The 22,416-nt window shown below is 52.8% G+C and overlaps 2 protein-coding genes and 1 long non-coding RNA gene across 13 annotated transcripts in view; 1 reads left to right on the top strand and 2 right to left on the bottom strand.

The window, feature by feature from the left end:
- Positions 1-585: 585 nt before the first annotated feature.
- Positions 586-5,005, bottom strand: LOC139039471 (uncharacterized). Its single transcript, XR_011492736.1, has 3 exons — positions 4,864-5,005; positions 3,291-4,532; positions 586-3,177 (listed from the first exon to the last, which is right to left on the bottom strand). It is a non-coding gene; the product is annotated as an uncharacterized lncRNA (long non-coding RNA).
- Positions 5,006-5,068: 63 nt separating this feature from the next.
- GRHPR (glyoxylate and hydroxypyruvate reductase) lies at positions 5,069-14,035 on the top strand. 3 transcript variants are annotated; one of them, XM_020884810.2, is made up of 9 exons: positions 5,069-5,194; positions 7,072-7,202; positions 7,564-7,636; positions 8,185-8,301; positions 9,408-9,496; positions 10,514-10,618; positions 11,406-11,541; positions 11,666-11,775; positions 12,064-12,151. In XM_020884810.2, the coding sequence occupies exons 1-8, from the start codon at positions 5,112-5,114 to the stop codon at positions 11,751-11,753; spliced, it is 822 nt and encodes a 273-aa protein (XP_020740469.2). In that variant the 5' UTR covers positions 5,069-5,111; the 3' UTR covers positions 11,754-11,775; positions 12,064-12,151. The 3 variants fall into 3 exon arrangements, with proteins under 3 accessions (XP_020740469.2, XP_020740468.2, XP_020740466.2); XM_020884807.2 differs by lacking the exon at positions 11,666-11,775 and adding an exon at positions 13,682-14,035 and having other exon boundaries at positions 5,074-5,194; positions 12,064-12,194; XM_020884809.2 differs by having other exon boundaries at positions 11,666-12,157.
- An 801-nt stretch (positions 14,036-14,836) lies between these two features.
- Positions 14,837-22,416, bottom strand: part of ZBTB5 (zinc finger and BTB domain containing 5) — a 33,591-nt gene continuing 26,011 nt past the window's right edge. For 3 of the 9 annotated variants that reach the window (XM_020884799.2, XM_070480247.1, XM_020884798.2), the window contains exon 2: positions 16,897-19,246. In XM_020884799.2, coding sequence (XP_020740458.1) covers positions 17,212-19,242 — 2,031 coding nt within the window. In that variant the 5' untranslated portion in view covers positions 19,243-19,246 and the 3' untranslated portion in view covers positions 16,897-17,211. Of the gene's footprint in view, positions 16,643-16,896; positions 19,247-22,416 lie in introns of those variants that run through there. The other 6 variants (XR_011492732.1, XR_011492734.1, XR_011492730.1 and 3 more) reach the window with 6 other exon arrangements.

The following is a 22,416-nucleotide window of genomic DNA, read 5'->3' as shown; positions in this document are numbered from 1 at the left end:
AAACGTGGCTGGGGCCCATTTTCTCCCGCTGGCCGAGGAGCGAGGATGAACTTTGGCCCAATTTGTCAGCATTTCCTGCGCACCTCCGAGGCCCTGGCACATACCAACCACCATGACAGGGAGTGACTGACCCATTCTGTGGTTTGGAAACCAAGGATCAGACAGAAGCGCTTTGCCTGCTGCCACCTGGCCAGTGTGCAGCCAAGGCAGGCCTCATGAGCCAGCCTTGTTCTCACAGAGCCTCACACCCAGGCCTGGCTCTCTGCTTCGAGGCCCTCAGGGGCTGTCCTCTCCCACCCTTGGGTACGAGGCTCGTGACATGGCCACAAACCTGGTGCTTTCCAGAGCAACACCCCTTGACTGTCTCACAGATGACCAGTCACATACAACTAGATAGAAAGTTCCAGAGCAGGAGATCCGACTTAGAAATAGATCCTAAAAGACCCACTTTTAGTATATGATAGAAAAGATGGTTTATTTCATAAAAGGTGTTGAACAATTTGCTAGCTATCTGAAAAAAAAATCAAAATTTCAGTAAAAAATTAAACTGCAAAGGTACCAAGCCTAGAAAGCATTACACACACACACACACACACACACGTGTGTATATATATATATATATATACACACACATATATATAAATAAAACCTCATGTGAAAAAGATTTTTTTGTGAAAAGGCAACTTTAAAACATAGCCCCCCGAGTCTTCCATACTCTTCCCATCAAGAGGTGGGGTCTCTGTCACCTCCTGATTCCTGGCTCAGCGGCCGTGCGGCCGAGAGAACATGGCAGAAGCGAGGCAGTGCCGTTTCCAGGCGCGGGCCCTAAGTGCCTGAGAGCTCGCCGTTCTGTCTCCAGGACCGGCCCGGGCTCCAGGCTGTGAGAACGCGCAGGCCCCAGGCCGGGGGCCTTGCAGAGGCCCAAGCTGATGGCCAGCCTCGGCAGCCAGACACTTGAGTGAGGAAGCCTTCAGCTGCCTGCGGCCCAGCCACCGTCCGACTTCTCAGCAAAAAGGAGCCTGAACCGGACTCTCTTACCGAGCCCAGCCAACCTCCAAAACGATCAGAGATAATAAGAGAATGACTGTTGTTGCTTTAGGCCACTATGTTTTGAGATAATTTATCTCAAATAGATACAATAGATACACTGTGGTACACAGTGTGTGACAAAACCTAGAAGCCACAAGAATAAAAATGTCTTCATTAAAAATAATGAACAAAATCATATGACAAAAAAACAACTGGGGGAAAGACCATATTTGCAGTTCATTATAGACAAAGGGCTAATTTCCTAATGTACACATAGTACCTACAAATCACGAAGGCAAAGATGCCCAGCTCACCTGAGTAGGCAGAGACTACCCATAGATAGTTTATGGAAAAGGAAATGGGTCTTAAATGTATGAAAGTGCTCAACCTGGCTCAAAAGAGAACTGTAAATTAAAATTACAAGAAGATACCATTAAAAATAATAATACGCTGAAGAAATAGGTGCTTTCATATGTTACTGATAGGAGTGTAAACTGAACAACTTCTCTGACAAGCATGTTATCAGTATCTATCAGAATTTACAGCACACGTTTTTTGACCCAGCACTTCTCCTTCTAGGAATTTATCTTACAGATGTGTTTACCCACCCGCAAAACGACATTTGTGAAAGGCTCCTTGTGGTGGCACTGTAACAGTAAAGATGGAAAGCGCCCTAAATGTCCATTAGGAGAGGACTGTTCATGGCTGTTCACCCTACGGTGAAACAGTCCACACCCATAAAATGAATGAAGTGCCTCTATGTGTCCGGATCCGCAACACTCTCTAGGATATGCTGCTCAGTGAAAACAAACGGGGTGAGGCAGAGGGTATTTGCTACCATTTACCTGAAAACTATATGCATATTCCTGTATGCATTAAACATCTCTGGAAAGGTGTGACTGCCTCTCTGGAGATGATCTGAGTGGTGGGGGCAGGCCAGGAATAGGCAGTTTTCACGTGATACCCTGTATACCTTTGGGGATTTGTAGCTTGCATTTATTGGGTTGGCCAAAATGTTTGTTTGGGTTTTCCTGTAAGATGTTATGGAAAAACCCAAACGAAATTTTTGGTCAACCAGTATTCCCTATTCCAAAACTAAAGAAAAATACTCATTTAAAAATAGTACTTGAATAATTGGCTGATCCTTTGGAAAAACATTAAGGAGAACCCCCGTCAAACTGTAAACACAAAATACTCCAAATGTATTCAAGATTCAAATGCAAAAGTGAATTTATAAAAGCTCTACAAAAACTTCCTTTCTGTCATTTTGAATTTTTGCATGTCCCAAATTTCCATCCTCCTGCTGGAGTTGTGGCCCTGACCCCCAGACCCTCAGTACCCTCAGGCCCTGGTACCCCACCCAGGTATCTCCCAGGCTGCTGGAACTGACTAAGGGCTCCATGAATCTTAGCTGCCTGTTAGTTTGTTTCACCCTTGAAGCCTGGGAGAGACAGAGCAGTGCAGAGTGAGCTCAGTCAGTGAAGGCTCTGCTTGCCGGAATGCCTTCCTGAACCCGAAGGATGGAGGAGGGGCTAACAGCTGAGTTAGTACACTAGGTGAAGAGAACAAACAGGGGTGCAGGGAAACTTGACTCTGAGGAGTGAGTTCACCACCTCCATGGTCCCCAGGGGCTTCCCCGGTGGCTCAGTGTAAAGAATCCACTTGCCAGTGCAGGAGACCTGGGTTCAGTCCTGGGTGGGGAAGATCCCCTGGAGAAGGAAATGGCAACCCACTCCAGTGTTCCTGCCTGGGAGATCCCATGGACGGGGGAGCCTGGTGAGCTGTGGTCCATGGGGTCAGAAAAGAGTTGGACACGACTGAGGGACTAAACAAGAACAGCAACCCAGGAAGCTCAGGTAAGCCCGGATCCCCCTCCAGTTCGCATCCATCCTCTCCCAATTGCTTCATCTCCTGGGCCCTCAGTTGGCCCCATCCCCTGGCTCCCTAGCCACCATCCGGTAACCCTTACTGAGCACCCGCTGGGTGCTTTGCCTTGGAGGAGGGGCCCACTGACATGTCACAGCCCCTCCTGCCTCTGGTGGCCAGACTTGCCCAGTGTCCTTGCCTGTCCCGGTGTGAGGGAGGAGCTGGACCCGGGTATCACCACTGATTAACGGATGATGGAGCCACAGGGCTAGAAGCCCTGGCCTGAGGAAAGAAAAACACCGTGTTTCAATGTTTGAGGTATTTCACAAATTGTCTCGAAGTGGTCTAGCACCGCAGATCGCAGTCTGTGGGTAAGACATTGATATGTTACGTACAGGGGGAGATGGCAGGACAGAGCACAGTCCAGGGACCCAGGTGACCCAGCATCCAGCTCTGGCCCCTTCAGCGGCTTCTGTGTGAACTCAGGCTGGAGATGTCACCTCTCTGGGCCTGTCTCTCCTTCCTGTGTGGGCCGTGAGGAGGCAGATTGGATTCAGGTTAACATCCCAAGCCTGGGAGCAAGTCCGTGAACAGCCTGTGGTAGAGATGAAGCCGGCAGAGCTGAGGGACAGGTCTGGGCCCCGCTCACTTGTTTACTCGCATCTGCACCTCTGGCCAGCAGCTATCGCCGGGGTGTGGGGTTCCTTGAATGTGTTACTATTTATTAAGCACCCGTGACATGTGTTACCTTGTGTGGCTAGGCCATTCACGGTGGCTACTCTCTTGTTCTCTGTATATCTGCTGCTTGACTGGTCCCTGCTTCACTCACATGACTATCCAAGCTCTTCATTAGAGGGCTTAATTAGTCCCTGGTGACTGGTGAGCCCACCTGATGCCACTTCCCTCCTGGAAACGGTAGCCTTCTCCCTCGGGTGGTCAAGACTGTTGCAATGTCCTGCCAGCATCTGTTTGGCAAGGTGTGGCTCCAGGACCCTCTGTGTATGATCCCCTGTCAAATAGACCACTGATATCTCTGTCTGCAGGCTCTTTCTTCAGTTTCGAAGCTGGACAACTACAAGGCTTGTAGGCCTGAGGGGTGCAGCCCAACATACCTGCTGCTTGTAACTACTGTACACAGTTGGCCTCTCAACAAGCCATGAGGGAGATAAGTGCTATCACACCTATTTTACAGATGAGGAAACTGAGGCACGTAGAAGGTTAAGACTTGTCCTTAGTGGGTCACAGAGCTGCGATTTAAACCCAGGCAATCTGGCTCCGGAGCCTGAACTCCTCACCTCTCTCATGGCCTCGGTGCTTGGTGACTATCAAACATGGCTCAGGGCCCAGGCAAGTGCTGCCTGCTTAATAATCACAATGACACTCAGGTAGGTGCTCATCACCCCATCTTGAAGCTGAAGAAACAGCCTTAGGAAGAGGATGTGAACCGACCAAGACTACAGTGCTGGTAAGTGACAGAGCTGGGAGTCAGACCCTGTCCACCTGACTGGGACCCCAGTCTCTGCCCATAACCCCGTGACCTCATGACCCCAGCATCTTGGCCCTGGCCCTATGCCTGACCTGCTTCCGGCCAGTCAGCAGGTGTCCGGCAAGCTGGGTGGCTTTCAACTGTGGGCTTCCTATGGGAAATTACACCAAGTATTAAGGAGGTCACTCTGGGATTCAGACTGCCCTCGTCCAGGCGCCTGTTTGCACAACAGGCCGGGCTCAGAGTCCAGTCTGTGTGGCCAAAGACCGCTGCCTGGAACACCGTGACCATGATGGAACAGACCTAGAGAAGATGGTCCAGGCGCAGCAGACCCTGGGAACGGGGATGACCCCTGACCGCACCCTTCTCCCCCGGCGCAGGCAGCATCCGCACAGCGGTCGGCACCTTCACGGGCACCCACACACATTCACACAGGACTCTCCCGTGGCTGCGCTTTACCCATCCCCACCCCGAAGACCGACCGGACGCTCTCAGGTAGGCCCTGGGAGCCAAGGGCACGAGCCTGCCGCCAGCTCCAGAGCCAGTCTGTTTCATTACGGTTTGATCACACGAACAGAAATGCACAAGGCGCACACCCGGAGCCGGAGTCGCCCCGGCTCCGGAGCCAATCCACACCCTCGCCCCTGCTGCTCCGGCTCCGCCCCTCCCGGGGCCCGCCCCCTTTCCGGCCCGCCCCGTCTGGGCCCAATATCCGGCGGCTGCGGGGTCCATGAGGCCAGTGAGAGTCATGAAGGTGTTCGTCACGCGCAGGATTCCCCCCGAGGGCAGCGCCGCGCTCTCCCGGGCCGCAGAGTAAGAGCCCGGCGCCCCCGGACCGCTCCGCGCGCCGAGTCCCCTCCCTCCGGGCGCGCGTTCCGCGGGTGGCGTCGCGGGAAGGGGTTGCGGAGCCCGGGGCACCGCTCCGAGACCTCGGGCAGCCTGCACGCGGGGTGACTCAGCGTCTCCGGGCGGGCCGGGGGGCGGCCTCCCGCCACCCACTTCTTTTTGGCGGGGCGGACACGGCGGTCCGTGGGGCCAGAGAGAACTGGGATCCTGCTCTTGGGCCTTCGCCGAACTTTCGAACCCGTGCCTGGCTGGAACGGCCTTGGAGTCTGGGGAACCTTAGAGAAAGTCCTCGGGGGCCAAGCCTTCTCCAGGCCCGTTGCTGTGCCGCTGGGACCCGCAGTGCCCGCGGCACTTGCAGTGGGGGTGGGGTGAAGGCTGGAGGCTTCCCCAGTCATGGGCGTGGCGAGAAGGGAGACTGCCCATGTCTCAAGGCCCAGGCTGTTAATCCTTTACCCTCTGAGGTCACTTGGACGGGTCAGGGGCCTTGGCAGCCACTGATCTGGCCCCTTTGGACGGTTAGCAGTGGGCCTCTGGGAGCACCTCTTAAACTGAACTATGCACCTTGCCAAGTGCTTCTTAAGAGTAAACTCTTAATCCTTCAACACTGTGAAATCAGTGCTGTGATTCCCACTTTACAGAGAAACTGGGAGAGGTCAGGTACCTTCGCCAGCCTCTATTGGTGGCACAGCTGGGATTAGAAATCTGCTCTGCGGCAGTCTGAGCACTGCAGTATGCAGGTTTTCACTTCCCAGATCAGGCGAGGAGAAGGTGGACCCAGCCTCAGAAACAAGTGCCAGGGGGAAATGAGATTTGTTTCTTTTGTTCAGTGCAATAAAACTTTTGCTGAAGACTTGCATTGTACTAGGCATCGAGGGGGAGAGGGGAGGGCAAAGACAAGAACTCTAGGAGCGGCGCTCACACTGCCGCAGCGCTGGGCCTCTGTCAGGAAAGGAGGCTGAGAGGAGGCCGGTGCCTGGGCAGGGAGTTTTGGAAAGTGCCAGCAGCTCTGTGTCCTGCGCATGTAGATTTCCCAGACGTTTTGGCTGCACTGAATTAAATGTCAAGGGCCGGAGGCTGGGCAGCACTGCTGGGAAACATGCCTGGGGCCCACCTGCCCCTTCGGAAGCGCCCCCTGAAACTCCTCCATGTTGAACTGCTTTGGTCTCCTCCATGGCTCAGATGGGAAAGAATCCACCTGCAGTGCGGGAGACCTGGGTTCGATCCCTGGGTTGGGAAGATCCCCTGGAGGAGGGCATGGCAACCCACTCCAGTATTCTTGTGTGGAGAATCCCCACAGACAGAAAAGCCTGGTGGGCTACAGTCCCTGGGGTCGCAAAGAGTCAGACACGACTGAGTGACTAAGCAGAGTGCAGCACGTGTACAAAGTCACAAACAATAGTTGCGCCTTTCATGACTCAGAGGAGAGGATGTACAACTGGACAAGGACTCCAAGCCCAGCGCTGCCAGGACCCCCCACTTGGCCTTCCCAGTAGGCAGCCTGGCCTGGGAGCTCGCTGCCTGTGAGGCCTCCTGTGGGGGTAAGAAAGCTCTTCTTGTGTTGAGCTGAGAATGGTCCCCGTGACTTTCTCCTTTCAGCTTAGGCCCTTTTCAGTCCTTGTTGGAGAGCTCTGCACCGTGACCGCCTTCACCCTTCAGCCACCCTCTCGCGACAGTTCTGAGGCCGCCCACACCCGACCTTGACTCCCCAGGCAGCTTGAGGCCAGGGCAAGCAGAAAACAGTGTTTCCCACTGACAGGGCCTGTGGGTGTGGTCTGAGGGCTTTGGGGGCCTGTGGGCACCTGTGGGGCCCCCCCACTTCTGAGTGCTCTTTCCTTTGTCTTCAGCTGTGAGGTGGAGCAGTGGGATTCTGATGAGCCCATCCCCAGAGAGGACCTGGAACAGGGAGTGGCCGGGGCCCATGGCCTGCTCTGCCTCCTCTCGGACCGCATAGACAAGAAGCTGCTGGACGCTGCAGGTGCGTGCGCCGTGCAGGCCTGGGGAGGGTCCCCGGGTGCCTTGGGCTGCTGCTGCTGGCTCCCAAGCAGGTCTTCAGCGGGCTCCGCGAGCTCTGAGGGCGTTCACTGTGGTCCTAGACCACAGTTCCACGGGGCACGCACTTTGCCCCTCTCTGCTGGCTGAGTTCCCAGAGGGTGGCCTTAAGAGAACAAAGACCATGGTGTGGAGGAGAGCCAGGGCCCTGGGCCCTTGTCCAGCTCTGTTCAGGCTTGGTTTATGACCTTTAGCAGGGCCCTCCCTCTTCTGGACCCGTCTATATATATGGGAAGGCCTTGAATCCCATGACGAGAGATACAGATAAGGCTTTTTCTGCCCAACAGGAGCTAATCTCAAAGTCATTAGCACAATGTCTGTGGGTGTCGACCACTTGGCTTTGGATGAAATCAAGAAGCGGTAAGTGCAGCTTGGGCTCTGGAGTGAAGGGTGACTACCAGAGAGGGAAGAAGAGGAGCTGAGTATCTATTTGTCTTCATATCCCTTGACCATTTGGTGAAAGTGTAAGGTAACCAATGATAAAATCTGCCCATGTGTGCACAGGTCAGTTAAGTCCAAGCAGTCAGAATCAGTGGGTAACAATGTCCAGGTAATATCCTTTCTCATTCACTCTTTTTTTTTTTTTTTGACCCTCACATCAACCCCTTCAAGTAGAAAAGGCAAGTATTATTATTTCCCTCTTGAGATGAGGAAATTCATAAAGATTAAGTAATTACAGTTACTGGAGCTCCACACATTGGAGCCTGATCTTCCATCTTATATCCTTCTCAAAACGGGAGATGGTCAAGAGGGGATTGAGGGCTGGCTGTTTCTGGGGGCCCGCTTACAGCTCTGAGCTTCCCAGCAGGCAGCGCAGGAGGCGCAAAGCCGCATCCCAGCAGTGTCCCAGCAGTAGAAATTGGGAAGGTGCTTGAAGCCATTGTTACCACCAGCTCTTTGCTTCACAGTGGGATCCGTGTGGGCTACACTCCGGGTGTCCTGACCGACGCCACGGCCGAGCTCGCCGTCTCCCTGCTGCTTACCACTTGTCGCCGGCTGCCGGAGGCCATCGAGGAGGTGAAGAAGTGAGTGAACGCCGGGGGGGGGGGGACGTTGGCTCAGCTCAGCACTTGAGCACTCAGAGCCACCCCTGGCCCAGAGCTGATCCCACCCCCAGCTGTGCCCCAGCTAATGAGGGAGACAGATCCAGGCAAGATACTAAAGTGCACAGCGGAGCTGAAACAGGGCATGAAGGGAAATTGTAGGGGTGCAGTGTGGCTCAGGGAAGGCTTTGCAGAAGTAGCCGGTGGGCATCCTCAAAGGGCCCTGTCTGCCGTTACGTGGATCCAAAAGGCTCTGAAGACTGGAGGTTGTTCATGTTGCTGCAGATACACTGACGGGTTTGATACAGGTGCCACCCCAGATGTTGTCGAGTGTGTTATGTAGAATACAGCATATATACTTGACCCCTTTTCTAAAATCTGAAAATTAAAAAAATTTGACCTGCGAGTTTCAGATCGAGATGTGGGCTGTACATCTAGAATCGGGGAAAGCACCCAAGATGGGGGGCACTGACCCGAGCCAAGGCCAGGAGGTGTGCGGGTGCCGGCGCTCAGAGAATGTGGACCGGGAGAGGGGCTTCGTGGTGGGGGTGTGGCAGGGCCGAGGCTGCGTGGGGCTGAGTAGACACAGTGCTGAGTGTCCCTCCCACCCCCCTGCCTAGGTAGTTGGCCCCTTCATCAGAGGTGACTCAAGATAGGCTGTGTTCCCCCGTCAGTCCAGGGCGGCGGGGTGGGCCTGTGTTTTCCCTGGAGCACTGAGAACATTGGTTTGGGAATCCCACATTCCAGGTTTGCAACCTGCTGCTCTGCCCTGGCTGTGTGACCTCACACAAGTCGCCCTTTCTGATCTCAGCTTCCCTGTCTGCAGAAAGGGAGGAGAACCCCTAAGCAGCTTTCCAGCCCTCAGATTCTGTGTCCCCAGTGGCTTTAAAAGAAGAGTCATTCCCACTGCTTATCCGCAGTGCCGAGTGGCTGTAGGTGTAACTTGTGGTCCCCTCCATCCTTAACTGAAGGGTGGGGCCTGTCCCTTGGACCACAGCCCCTGCCTGGGAATGTGGGGTCTGTGAAGCAGCCCTCATCTTTGCCCAAAGCCAGGGCCTCTCACCTGCCCCCCTCCCCCCTCCCTGCAGCGGCGGCTGGACCTCATGGAAACCCCTGTGGATGTGTGGCCATGGCCTCTCACAGAGCACCGTCGGCATCGTTGGCCTGGGGCGCATAGGTGAGGCTCCGTCTACCCGTTTGGCTTCCTGGCTCACATGTCTTGGTTAGAATCTCCAGCACCGTGTCTGGATGTTGACAATCCTTCTTTGGGAAGGATACCTGTGTGCAGTAGGGATATCTTCAGCGAGAAGACACAGCATCGTAAAAGATAGGCCAAAAACTAAAATGAGTCCTTAAGAAGTCACTAGGTGACAGGTGTGAGCTGTTACTGCCAGGGTTCTTTATGATTATAGCTCCGCACAGAGCGGATGAAGCAGTGATGGCTGAGGGCTTGGCGAGCCCTGCTCCCCGAGGCCTGGTTTCTAGAAGGCATCTGACTCCTGAAGCCTTAACACAGAAACCAGAGGGTCCAGTGGACAGAGCTTACCTGTGATTCTGAGGCAGGGCAGAGCTATTTTTCTTCCAGCGGCCCCAACATTGGAGAAGTCTGGCATCCTGCCTGGAGCAGAGGCGAGGGTGAGGGTGGGAAGTGGGCATAACTCGCCTGGCTAGCTGGCAGCCCTGCCTCCCACACTAGGGAGTTGCTTGGAGGAACCCAGCAGCTTTAGGGCATGTTCTGAGTCAGAAAATCCAGCTGCCCAAGCCCGTCTTGGCAGCAGCGTATGTGGAAAGGTGTTAAGAGGTGGGGCGAGTTGGCAGTGCCATCAAATAGTCATCTGGGGCCTGTGGCTGCATTAACAGAAGCAGAGGGTCCAGAGGAGGCAGGGGGCCGTGTGGTCAGACCTCTCTTGGGCTGCCAGGTCCGTCCAGTGCTCAGGGAAGGTTAGAAGTGGCCCTCAAGATGGCCAGACCACAGCACAGGCCAGTCATAGCTACATAGGAGCTGTGGTCACTGGAGGATGGAACCCTGGGCTGAGGGCAGTGTGGGGTGGTGAGGCTGGTGCCCTGTGGCAGGATTAGCTAACGGGCCTTGCCCCCCCAGCCCTCCCCCAGGGGCTCCCCTCCCTGGAGCCACTGGGTGCTCGCCCTGTGAGGGCTTGGGAACAAGCGCTGACTTTGGACTCCTTGCCACCAGGTCAGGCCATAGCTCGGCGTCTGAAGCCATTCGGTGTCCAGAGATTTCTCTACACAGGGCGCCAGCCCAGGCCTCAGGAAGCAGCGGAATTCCAGGCAGAGTTTGGTAAGTAAAACCTGGATTTCCGCAGGGCCCTTGCGCTTGGCCAGGCGGTTCTCCATGTTTGCTGTGATGGCAGTGCTTTGGGGCAGAGTGCAGGCGCTCTACAAGGCCTGTGATGGCCCGTAGGCTTTGTCTGACTTCCCTGCCCTGCATGCAGAGGCCCGTTTGGGGAGTGCAAGGACTCAGCCTGGCCACACCGAGTCCCCTCGTGTCAGAGACCCCGGGTCTCCTGTCCTGCCAGGTCCCTCCTCACTGTGGTCCACGTGCCTAGAGCGGTAGGGATGGTGACACCGTCTAACGAATTGGCACATGTATGATACATGTAAGGAACTGCTGGCAACCTTCGCTCATGGTTTCCGTAACAAACTGGTGAGCGCTGACCCTCAGCCTTGCATCTGGGTGAATCCAGCCCCCTGGCAGGCGCACAGCGGGGTGAGCAGAAGGCAAGCCAGATTCCAGCCACTACACCCTGTGGGCACATTGGGCCTTGAAAGAGGTGAAAGCAGTGTGGCCTGGATCCCCGCTGTGTGACCCTGAGTAAGCTTCTGCTCCTCTGGCCTCAGTTTCCCCGCCGTTCGAGCAGGGGGCTGCCTGAAGGATGTGACACATTGGGATCCCGTGAGTGGCCATTGACTGCATAGCTATCAGAGTTGTCCAGGTGGAGATGCCGCCGTCAGGAAGCATCTTGGGAGTTTGCACTGTGGGAGAAGGGAGGGAGGGGTCAGGTTTCCCAGCCTCTCGCTGTCCTTACCCGGGACACAGCATCTGATGGGGCCCCGCGCTCCCGCAGTGTCCGCCCCCGAGCTGGCCGCCGCGTCTGATTTCGTCGTCGTGGCCTGCTCCTTAACGCTGGCCACCAGGGGGCTCTGCAACAAGCACTTCTTCCAGTGCATGAAGAAAACGGCCGTGTTCATCAACATCAGCAGGTACCCTGGGTCACCAGGCGAGCCTGCAGAGGGGCTGCCCCTGCTCTTGTGATCCCCATGGGCTGTCGATGAGACTCAGGCGGAGTCTACTGCTCTCCATAAACCAACCAACCACTCACCTCAGGAGGACAGTAAGCGCCCCAGAGCACGTCCCAGCTAGAGCAGGGCCTGGTCTGGCTCCCAGCAGTACCTTGACCTTGCTCAGGAAGTGAAGGCACCATAGCAGCAAATCAGGTAACTTTGTTCCTCAAACCCCGAACGGTTGGACTTGACAGACCTTACAGCCTGTTAGAGGCCAGCCTTCATGGCCCTGGGCCTGAGTTTGTCAGTGAGTCAGTGAGCTTGGACTCACACACTTCTGGAAAGACAGACCCAAACCCCAGGTTGTCTTGGGTCCTCAAAATGTGCGCAGGGTGCCTCTAGTCCACTGTGTGTGTTAACGGGGGCAGACCTCCCCTCTCAGCCACTCCAGTCCCTTCCTAGATATTAACAGTGCCTCAGGACACCCACCGTCATCCCCAGGGGAGAAGTGGTAGACCAGGACGACCTCTACCAGGCCCTGGCCAGCGGCCAGATCGCAGCTGCCGGACTGGATGTGACGACCCCGGAACCACTGCCTACTAACCACCCTCTCCTGACCCTGAAGAACTGTGGTAAGAACCGCCCTTGGCCAGCAACACTTCTCCCAGGGGTGGTTCTTTCCCACCGCAGCTGATGAAGCCAGTGACAGTTCTCCCAAACACTCAGGTTAGGCACCGTGCCCCTCAGAGCCACAAGCCACAGTCATCAGAGGCAGAGGCACTGCTCCGAAGGCCCCCCTCAGTCTTCTAAGTTCTAACCACCCCACCCTCTCTAGTTCAGTTGGTAAAGAATCCGCCTGCAATGCAGGAGACCCCGGTTCGATGCCTGGGTCGGGAAGATCCACTGGAGAAAGGGATAGGCTACCCACTCCAATATTGTGGGGCTTCCCTTTCGGCTCAGCTAGTGAAGAATCCTCCTGCAATGCGGGAGACCTGGGTTGGGAAGATCCTCCGGAGAAGTTAAAGGGTACCCACTCCAGTATTCTGGCCTGGAGAATTCCATGGACTGTATAGTCCATGGGGTCAAAGAGAGTCGGACACGACTGAGTGACTTTCACTTCACTCCTCTCCCCCATTCCCTAGCCCCAGGGGAGGTTTGGTATCACCAGCGTGGTGATACCTTAGTGCACCTGGAGGGACTGACCAAATACATGGTTCCGGGCCCCCACGGGCATCTGCCTCAGTAGGTCCCGGGTGGGGCCTGACGATGTGTCTGACATCTCGCACGTGGCTGCTACTCGGCCCGGGAGCACTGTGAGAACCACGTACTTACAGTTCCTCTTTAGCTTCCTCAGTTACTGTTAACAGTTCTGTGCTGAGTTGACAGTTCTTTATATTACGTTCTCTCTATTCAGGTAGCTGGTCTGGTTTCGGTCTCCAGACTAATACATAACCGTTAGGGCCGCGGGCCGTCTGGGCCAGTCCTGTCCTTGCTCACCCTCTGGAATGGAAAACCAAAGAGAAGGCCTGTGGCTGCCTCCCCTCCTTGACTGCTCCTGTCATGACAGCCCTTGGAGGCACTACCGTCCCCACCCTGTGCCTGGGTGAAGGGAGCGCTGGCTGTGTCGGCCAGGCTGTTGCCCAGAGCTGGGAAAACTCCCATTCCTGAGGCCGGGCAGTCAGCGCCGTGCCCTGGGGACTGCTTTCAAAAGGCACTCTCTGGGGACCATTGACCCCACTTGCTCTGCAGTGGGGTCAGAGGGCACTGTGCTGCCCAGCCTCTCATCTGCTTGTTTCGGGAGATCAGAGGCCTGGGGCCTTCAGGGAGGGGCCCACGGTGTGGACGAGCAGGTAAAGTGGCACCTGGTGTCACTGGTATTTGAAGGGCGGGTCTGGAGAGGCTCTGGGACCCCTTCTGACCCTGACACTCCTGTTCAAGATGCATATCTGTCACCCTTGCATCTGGGTTTGGTGGCCCGGGGAGAGGAGTGCTTTGAGACAGGAGGGAAGGCAAATAGAAGTGAGGGGGGTCCTCCTTGTTCTTTTTCCTGGCAGACCCCAGCCCGATGTAAGGCTCTGGAACCACCCTTCTCATTTCCCGTCCTTCCTCTCCTCTCCAGTGATCCTGCCGCACATCGGCAGTGCCACCTACAGAACCCGAAACATCATGTCTGTGTTGGCGGCTGACAACCTGCTGGCTGGCCTGCGAGGGGAGCCGATGCCCAGTGAGCTCAAGCTGTAGCCTCACGGGGACTCTGCGGGCCAGGAAGCAAGTGGCCCTGGGATTCTGTCAGACGCGCCCTGGCTGGCTGGACCCACAGGCTGGGAGCCAGAGGAGGAAGTCTGATCTGTACCCTCTCTGCAGAGGGAAGACTGGTGCTAACACATGGGCTGCACTTTTGTGGTTGAAAGCCTCCAAGCCCCGAGTGTGTAATTCTATTAAATAATTCTCGGAGAGATGTCTGGACATGTAACAGGGAGAAACCAACGAGAGTGTCTGCTTTGGCCTTCCCAAGCCAGGGCCTCTAGTGACTCCAGGTTCTGCTTCCAACCCCTGTCCCCACCCCCGAGCATTTGAATTCCTAGGACCTGTCCAAGCCACCTTAGCCTCAGCCAAAAGGCCTCCAAGTTTCCCTCACTGAGGACAGGACAATCACAGCCTAGTGATGACCACAGCAATGGGACCTGCTACCTAGACCGTCAGGCAAATTAAATACATGTGGCGAAGTGAACTAGGTGAGGTCACAACACTCACTTTTTGGTGAAGAATAATCAGGGTAGGTAGGTTTCTTTCATTTTTATTTTAAAATTGGCTTCAGCACCTTCACACGTTGTTCCTCGTGTCCCTCTCCTCCTCCACTCCCGTCCCAGGTGGAGGCCCTTTACTAAGCACCTCCTCACTCCTAAGGCCTGGCTGCCGGCGCTGCCGAAGGCCCCCGCCTGCTAAGGGACTCGGCTCCGGCTTTTCGCCGCAGCCGAGCCAGACTGAAGAAAGGGGTTTCTCCCCTAGGAGGCCGGGAGGGAGCAGCAGGAAGTACACCAGTTGGCAGGCCCTCTAGGAGGACACGGCCGCACCCCCGTCCACAGTGCAGAGGCGAAAAGCGCAAGGACCTAACGACCAGTGCTTGGTACCGGCAGCATGAGTACTGTTTTCTAAGATGCCTGCTTTAAAGCAAAGTGCTGGTAACAGCAGGGTTAGCAGAAAAAGCAATACTACTTCACTCTTTTGTTTCAACCTTAATAACCTAAGGTGAAGAAAAAGAACACATAATTAGTTAGAGGCATTAATATGACAAAGCTTTTATTTGAAAGTCTCAAATTTTGACCAGCATAGCACCACTGACACAGGTGCCCTGATAGAACTTTATGATTTGGTCACCAGAAATGATTATGCCAAGCTATAATTAAGGCTAACCAATCAAAATCCAGGTACCCAATACCACTTAAAATTCAGGTAGAAACTACCAGTTGTAAGAACCCTGGGACTGGTCTTCCAGGGAACCTCTGAATTATTTAAGTGCTACAGCATGTACAAGGACACCGGCCCACAGCCTTGCTTCTCACACATAGAAACTGATTGACTAAGAGGTAGATGAGAGATTCCAGACTCCACCGGGCAGTGGAGAGGCAGGGCTTCAGCCACTGTCAGTCCCCGAGGCAAGCCCACTGAAGCCTGAGCTCAGGTGGGGGGGCCACCTCCCGGCACCTCTTCCTCAAGGTGGAAGGGGAGGAGGGCGACTGCTGTTCTGTGCCGCCGACTCCTCTTCCCAGGCCAGGCAGGGCCTCCCTCCCTCCACGCTGACCCGCCTGCCTCCCAGGGTTGACCTCACAAGTCGCTGGTTCCCCAGAGGGGTGGATGTAGAGCCTCATCACATCATCAGAGCATGACGACTAACAATCTTCCACACACACACCAAGCTTCACAGGTGATCCCATGGCCTCCGCCTGCCTCCCCACCTCTCCCCTCCCCTGTCAGGAGAGGGACCAGAGGCTTCCCTTTTGGGAAGGAAGCCTTCCCTTTCCTCCCTGGGAATCAGTTCATAGGAGATGATAAATCTGACAGCATTATGAGTTTATCCACAGACAGACATGTAAACTGCATATGCTAGATTAAGAGAAGACGCATGCTGACTACTTTTCTATACACAAGAACTGAAGGATTTTGCTCAGTTATGCACAATGGTTTGGGGTGTCTCAAATAAGCTGCACAAAAAATGAACTCATGTACGAATTAAACTGACTTCATGAGCTCTACAGAGACAAATACCTGTGCTGCTCCCCTGGAAGTTCTCAAGCCAGGGCTCGGCCTAACAGATGCTGCCCAAAGGGTTGGAAGGCCACAGGGGCGGCCCAGAGAAGGCCAGGTTCAGTCACCCAGAGGTCTCCTCAGACTGTCTCAGATGCTGCCTGGTGGCTTCTATGTTCTGGGCTGCCCAATCCTCTTACAGAGATGGGAAAATTTACCCATGACCACTGCTGTGTCTGGATTTTAAACCTTAAGTATTGGGTTGGGGCAACAACCGAAGCTCAGGGTCTGTACTTTAAAACCATAGAACAGAACAGTAATAAAGCCCACGATGGAGGGGGGTTGACTTCACTTTTGGTTAGTTTTTTTTACCTGAAAATAGTAATCTAGGCCCAGGAAAGATGCTGTAAGTGGCATGAGTGTGTGAAGAAGCGAAGCAGAGAACGGGCTTGTCGTTGGGTGAGATGTGTCAGGCTGGACCGGCCCCCGAAATCTGCACGGAACAAAGGGTAAATGCGCCGTAAAAGATCCCACTAAACAGGACTCCACATCATCAGAACAAAGACGAACACTAGCTCTTCTGACTTCCAAACTGTAACGTTGATACAAGTTGGTTAAAATACCGCTAAAACAGCACATACAGAAACAATACCTTACTTGTCGCTCCCTATTAATAAGTACATAACTCCTTTTACAACTTTGTCTTTAAAACTGGGAAAAATTGTTAAAACGCCTATCTAACGATGATGTTTTCAAAAGTATATACACACCTGTTAGTCCAGAGAATGCTCGCTCTGGACCCAGTGTCAGCACCATCAAAGTGCAGCATCTGTGACTGCAAATCAGACAAAAAAAAAAAAAAAAAAATACAGTACTTTCTGAAGCCTAGAACTAGCTCATGATAAACTTTAAAGCATTTCTGGCAGACAGGCGTGTCCTCAAGGGTGTTCCTTTTAGACAGGCACAAAGTTGCCACTGGTTACACATAAGTGCGTTTTGCATCACTGTATACAAGTATATAATATTCTCATCAGAAGGTATATAGGAAATTTAATTAAATGCTTCAGTTTTACAAAAATTGCTAAAAAATGGTTTTGCACTTCAATTTTTAATTGTTCAATGTGCCACTTCTAACATCAATTAGAGACTACTTTCCAACTGCGTTACTCAACCCTAAGGAAGAGCGTGGTTTCAGGGACTGGATCCCTTCTCTGAAATGTGTCCCTTGTAGTCAGAAACGCGGCAGCACAAGCGCCACACCTGTTAACTCTCCACTTACTAGTCTTCGAAATTTGCATGAGCCACTCACAGCCTGAAGTCTTAAACCCCATGGTATTAACCACCAACCAGCCAGAGACTTTAGTTCCGGTCCTATTCTGGCATCGGCATTATCTCGGGGTCAGGCTAGAGCAAGGTGCTGGGGAGGCTGCTGCTCTGCCAGCGCAGGCAGGTGGTCTTCGAGTGTTTGTACAGGTGGCTGGACTGACTGAACCTCTTGCCGCACTTAAGGCAGGCATACGGCTTTTCACCTGTGTGAACACGAATGTGCTTCTTGCAATCTGTCAAGGTCAAGAAAGTCTTGCAGCAGATTTTGCAGGCGTACTTGCGAGCCCCCTCTACAACCAAGACGTTGTGCTCTGATAAGGCCTTCTTGCACTTTGACAAGACATCAGCAGATGCCCTCGTCAGCTGTGGGGGACCGGGCTGCGAAGGGTGGCCGTTTTCAAATGACGATGTGGCCGCGTTCATCATCAGCTGGGAACTGGCAGAATTCTCTGGGATCTGTGAGCTCCTGACGGAAGTTACCACTGGCATTTTGGGAGCTATGCGGCGGTAGTATGGAAAGTTACTGGCTCCTCCTCGAGGGGAACCCATCATTACCCTGGAGAAGGAGGAGTGCAACCCCAAACTGGACCTGGAAAAATCCATCCCAAACTGTTCTCCTCCTTGGTAGCCTGAGGTCTGCACACACGGGAGGCCCATCACGTCCTGCATGGGCCTGACAAAGTGGGGGTCTGCAGGCTCGCTGAATGGGTTCTCCACATGAGCACCAGGGGCCGAGGAGGGCCCGCTCGCAGGCCCGGCCTCCGGACTCAACAAATAAGGGGCCTCCCCCTCCAGCCTGCAGTCACTAGTTGTGTTTGGGAGATTATCGTCATTGTTCTGATTGGTACTAAAGTTACTTCCTCTGCTCTTGTTCAGAAAATTTGAAATACTAAAGGTGGATTTATGTTCGAGGTTATTGGTGACTTCCAAAATGTGGATGTCCCCTACCCGATCAGTGCTAGACTGGGGATCTGAAAAACTCCGGTCACTGCTCTCTGGGCTGAGGTCTATCTTCTCGGCACTGACCACCACCCCCTCCACCTCCACCGACTCGCTGCCTTCCGCCTGGGAGGTCACGTCACTGACTTCGTCCTGCGGCTCCGGGGAGCTCAGGGGCTCAGATTTCACCACAACTCTCATGTGCTCCTTCTCACCGAGGCCCACCTCCGCGTTTTCACACTGGAAGCCACTCTTCTCGGTTGTGGCTTCCTGCTCAAAGCCAGTCTCCACCTGAGTGGCACGGGAGGCCATGGAGAGCTGGGCCATGTTGCCGGCGCTGTTGTCAGACTGGCTGGGCACCTGGGCATCTTCCTGAGTGCCGAAAGACTGGTCAAACATGATGGTGCTGTCGTCCGGGTTGTCGGCCATCCCATCGGCCTTAGGGTTGTCCACGATTTTCAGAGAATCTGGAGAAAAGAACTCCTCCCGGGAATGAACCCCCGGCCCATTCTCTGGCGTCACGTCGGAAATGGCAGACTCATCCAGGGTGGGTCGGAGGCGCTGTCTGGCCCGCTCCTCCGCAGACTGCTTGCGCTTATGCAGGCGGCGCATGGGGAAGGGCGTCCGCTGGTCCAGGTTACCGCGCATCGAGGAGCTCATGGGGGCTGGCTGCTCCTCGCCGCTCTGGCTGGAGCTGAGGGCGGAGCTCACGATGCTCAGTCCCAGCTGCTGCAGCATAAAGGAGCGCTGCATGCGGGCGCTCTGCTCCTGAACACGCTCGCTGGGGGGAGACATGGGCAGCGTCCGTGTCGTCAGGTAATGTTTACATGCCTTAACAACAGAGTTCAGGTGCAGGTGAGAGGCTGCCAGTAAGACATCCATGACATTGCTCTCCCCCAGCATGAGCGTGGAGGTGTACATCATGTCAATCAGCGCGGCGAAGGCCTCTGCCGTCACCACCTCGCTGTCCAGCTGGATCATGTTCATGGTCTGATCCCCCTCTGCCACTGAGAACAGGGCTCGGAAGTGCGTGCTGCACGCTGCTAGTACCGAGCGGTGGGCTTTGAAATGTCTGTTCCCCACTACAATGACACAGTCACAGAGCTGGCCGTGAAGTCTCTGATAGTTCAGCTGCTGGAAGATCTGTTCAAAGTGACCAGGAAAATCCATGATCCTACAATACAAAGAAAGAATGAATTAACATGCAGAACGGCTTAACTCAAAGTCAGAGCACAGAGCGGGCACTGACCCGAGAGGCAGGAATGGCCAAGCCTGGACCTTTCAAAGCTTGTGTTTCTGATGGGGGGCACACAGATGAAACACCTGTCCAATAAGGAACAAACGGTGACTCAGCTAACAGCCTCGGAAATCTACATGGACACACACAGATCAGCAACTGGCTGTTTACAGGCTTCCCTTCACTCTTAAATGACCCACTTTTAACACTTGGGGCCATTGTTAGAAAAGACCAACATGTGGGTGATGCAACATCTATACCTGAGAAGTCAAGAGTTCTGCATTCCTGAGAACAACAAACTCCAAGAAACTCTAAACTGAGACTTTTGGCAACCTTAAATGATGAAAAATGCAAATCGACATTATTGGGAAGATGTCCAGTTCTAGATGATAGTAGACTGCACACATGCATTTGCCCGCTCCACCCCATACACACTCCCGAAACCCCATTAAAAAGACACCAGTGTGTTTCTTGGTTTGTTGTTTTAAAGGTAAAAACCCACAAGGGAAAAAAGAATGGGAAAGAGGTATCAACGGCATTTTGGAAACTGGTGAGCAGGTAAACAAATGTGTGCTGACTTAGTGCACCCAGAAAACTGAACCCCAAGTTACAGTCCCTGGAGTCGGACATGACTTAGAGACTAGACAACAACAAATAAAACTGGCAGTGGTTAAAACAATCTGACTTACATATAAGTCCCCATCCACCCAGAGGCTCATAACTGGCTGCCAGGGTGCCAGAGGAAGAGAAGCAAAGATGATGCCAAGACAAAAGGACTGGCTGGAAGTCTACTCAAACAAACAAACAAACAAAAAACCAGAGGTTCCACACTTGTGACACAGAAAAGGTAAACCTATAGAGACAGAGAATAGATTGCTGGCTCTCTGGGGCTGGGCTCAGGGCAAGACTGCAATAAGGGACTTTCAGGGACATGATGGAAATGTTCTAATATGATGATTACTCATTAAATTTTCTAAAAATACTTAATCTGTACACTTAAAATGAGGAATTTTATGGTATGTACATTATACCACAGTAAAACTCAATTAATTAAACTTCAAAAAAAAGGAGGGGGGGAAACAGGAGATGAGCAAATTCTAAAACCACCGTTTCAGACTACATCTTGAACTCTAGGGCTTCTATAAAACCAACCAGGGGCTTCCTCGGTGGTCCAGGTGGTCTGTGCTCCCAACACAGGAGGCCTGGGTCCACCCTCAGGTCAGGGAACTAGATCCCACACTCCACAACTAAGACCCAGTGCAGCCAAATAAATGTATATATATATTTTAAAAAGAGGAAAATAAAACCAAACAGACTGCTTAGAACATCACATATATCTTTGATAATAGTATGGAATTACACCCAGAAAATTGTAAAAACCCAGTGTTTGTTGTTTTTTTTTACCCCTTACGTGTGATAATGGCATTCTGATTTTTCCCCCCGAAGGAACAATTTTTAAAATGAAAACACCAGAATATTTACAGATGAAATGACATGATGTCTGGCATTTGTTTCAAAGTTTATTTTTCGTACACTGGAAACTTTTCATAAATGTTAAAAAAGGGAAAAAAGAGATCACATCACTAAGTAGAAAAATTTCCAGAGCTGAGTTTGGAATCATTAAATATCTGGACATTTTCATCTCCTGGACTCATTAGAAACAAGAATCTGCTTCCTCTCCTAAGAAACTGCTATACTTCCCAGGAACTACGTGTCTGCTGATTCAAAGTCTATGTCCCTGACTAGTGCTCAGGACACACACTCGTGTGGTTAGAAAACAGGGTCAGTATCCCCAAAGTGGCGCGGCTCTGTGCCCTCTGCCCACAGACTCTGTAGGAGCTGAAGGAGCCACAAAGTTTAAAACCCTGTTTCACAAGTATACTACCAAGGGTGAAACAGATCACCAGCCCAGGTTGGATGCATGAGACAAGTGCTCAGGGCTGGTGCACTGGGAAGACCCAGAGGGATGGGATGGGGAGGGAGGTGGGAGGGGGGATCGGGATGGGGAACACATGTAAATCCATGGCTGATTCATGTCAGTGTATGGCAGAAACCACTACAATATTGTAAAGTAATTAGCCTCCAACGAATAAAAATAAATGAAAAAAAAAAAAAAAAAAAAAAAAAACCCTGTTTCATCCTCTCCAAAGAAGGACCCTCTGGTCTTCTGGGAGGGGGTGAAGCAGAATCTAGTGTGCCTGGTACTAACAGACTAATCAACATTCAAATACAATAAAGCACTGCAAGTGCCAAGGTAGAAAGGATGAAGAGGCCGCTGCCTCTGATAGGGGGTGTGGGAAGGCACCGGCAGGGAAGAAGCCTTCAGACTCCTGCTGGGCTTGGGTGGCTGAACCACAGAAACTGTACTCAGGACAACATGTGCCTGCGTGGCTGGGACGAGCTGGTACATCCACAAGTGGAGCGTGAAGTTAAAGTCGGCATCAGAAGGCAAGGCGCTTCCCCTCACTCCACTCCCCACCAACAGAAGACTAGCAGCTGGGTTCATATGCCCGGGAAGTCCCTCCAACAGAAGAACACTTGGGCCCCCATCAAACTTCTCCACAGTGAAGCCCCCAGTCCTCAAGGCCTATTAACTCAGCTTCCAGTTACTCAAGAACACCACAAACTGGAGGGGGAAAACTTCTAACATGAACAACAAAGTTCTAAACAAATAACAAATGCATTTGGAAGAAACAGAACTAAGAAAGAAAAGCACCTATAATTAACATCCTCAGAGAGCTAAGATACCATATCCACAAAACGAGAAGAGAAAGTTTTTAATTTTTTAAAAAACATTTATTTAGCTGTGCTGGGTCTTAGTTGTGGGATCTTCGATTGTGGCATGTGGGATCTAGTTTCCTGACCAGGGATCAAACCGGCCCCCTTCATTGGGAATATGGAGTCCTAGCCATTGGACCACCAGGGAAGCCCCTGTTTTAAATTTTTTTAAAATAAATATTCCAGAAACAAAATTATTGGAAATTTAAAGTTGCAAAAAAATTTTTTTTTGTTGTTACTAGAAGGGCTGGAAGATTATATGGCTGAAGAAACATGGCAGACAAGGCAAAGAAGAAATAAAAGTGAACGAACAAGGGAAAAAAAAGAAT

Source organism: Odocoileus virginianus, chromosome 18 (genome assembly GCF_023699985.2).
Source record: "Odocoileus virginianus isolate 20LAN1187 ecotype Illinois chromosome 18, Ovbor_1.2, whole genome shotgun sequence".
NCBI classification, from domain to species: domain Eukaryota; kingdom Metazoa; phylum Chordata; class Mammalia; order Artiodactyla; family Cervidae; genus Odocoileus; species Odocoileus virginianus.
The sequence above is the reverse complement of the archived record's forward strand: the minus strand, read 5'-3'. Positions and strand labels throughout refer to the sequence as shown.

Excerpts from the sequence above, each read along its gene's own strand:
- GRHPR (XM_020884807.2), top strand. The coding sequence starts at position 5,112 with ATGAGGCCAGTGAGAGTCATGAAGGTGTTCGTCACGCGCAGGATTCCC. Across the intron at positions 7,203-7,563 it reads GAAGCTGCTGGACGCTGCAG|GAGCTAATCTCAAAGTCATT; the intron begins GTGCGTGCGCCG and ends TCTGCCCAACAG. Across the intron at positions 11,542-12,063 it reads GTGTTCATCAACATCAGCAG|GGGAGAAGTGGTAGACCAGG; the intron begins GTACCCTGGGTC and ends CGTCATCCCCAG.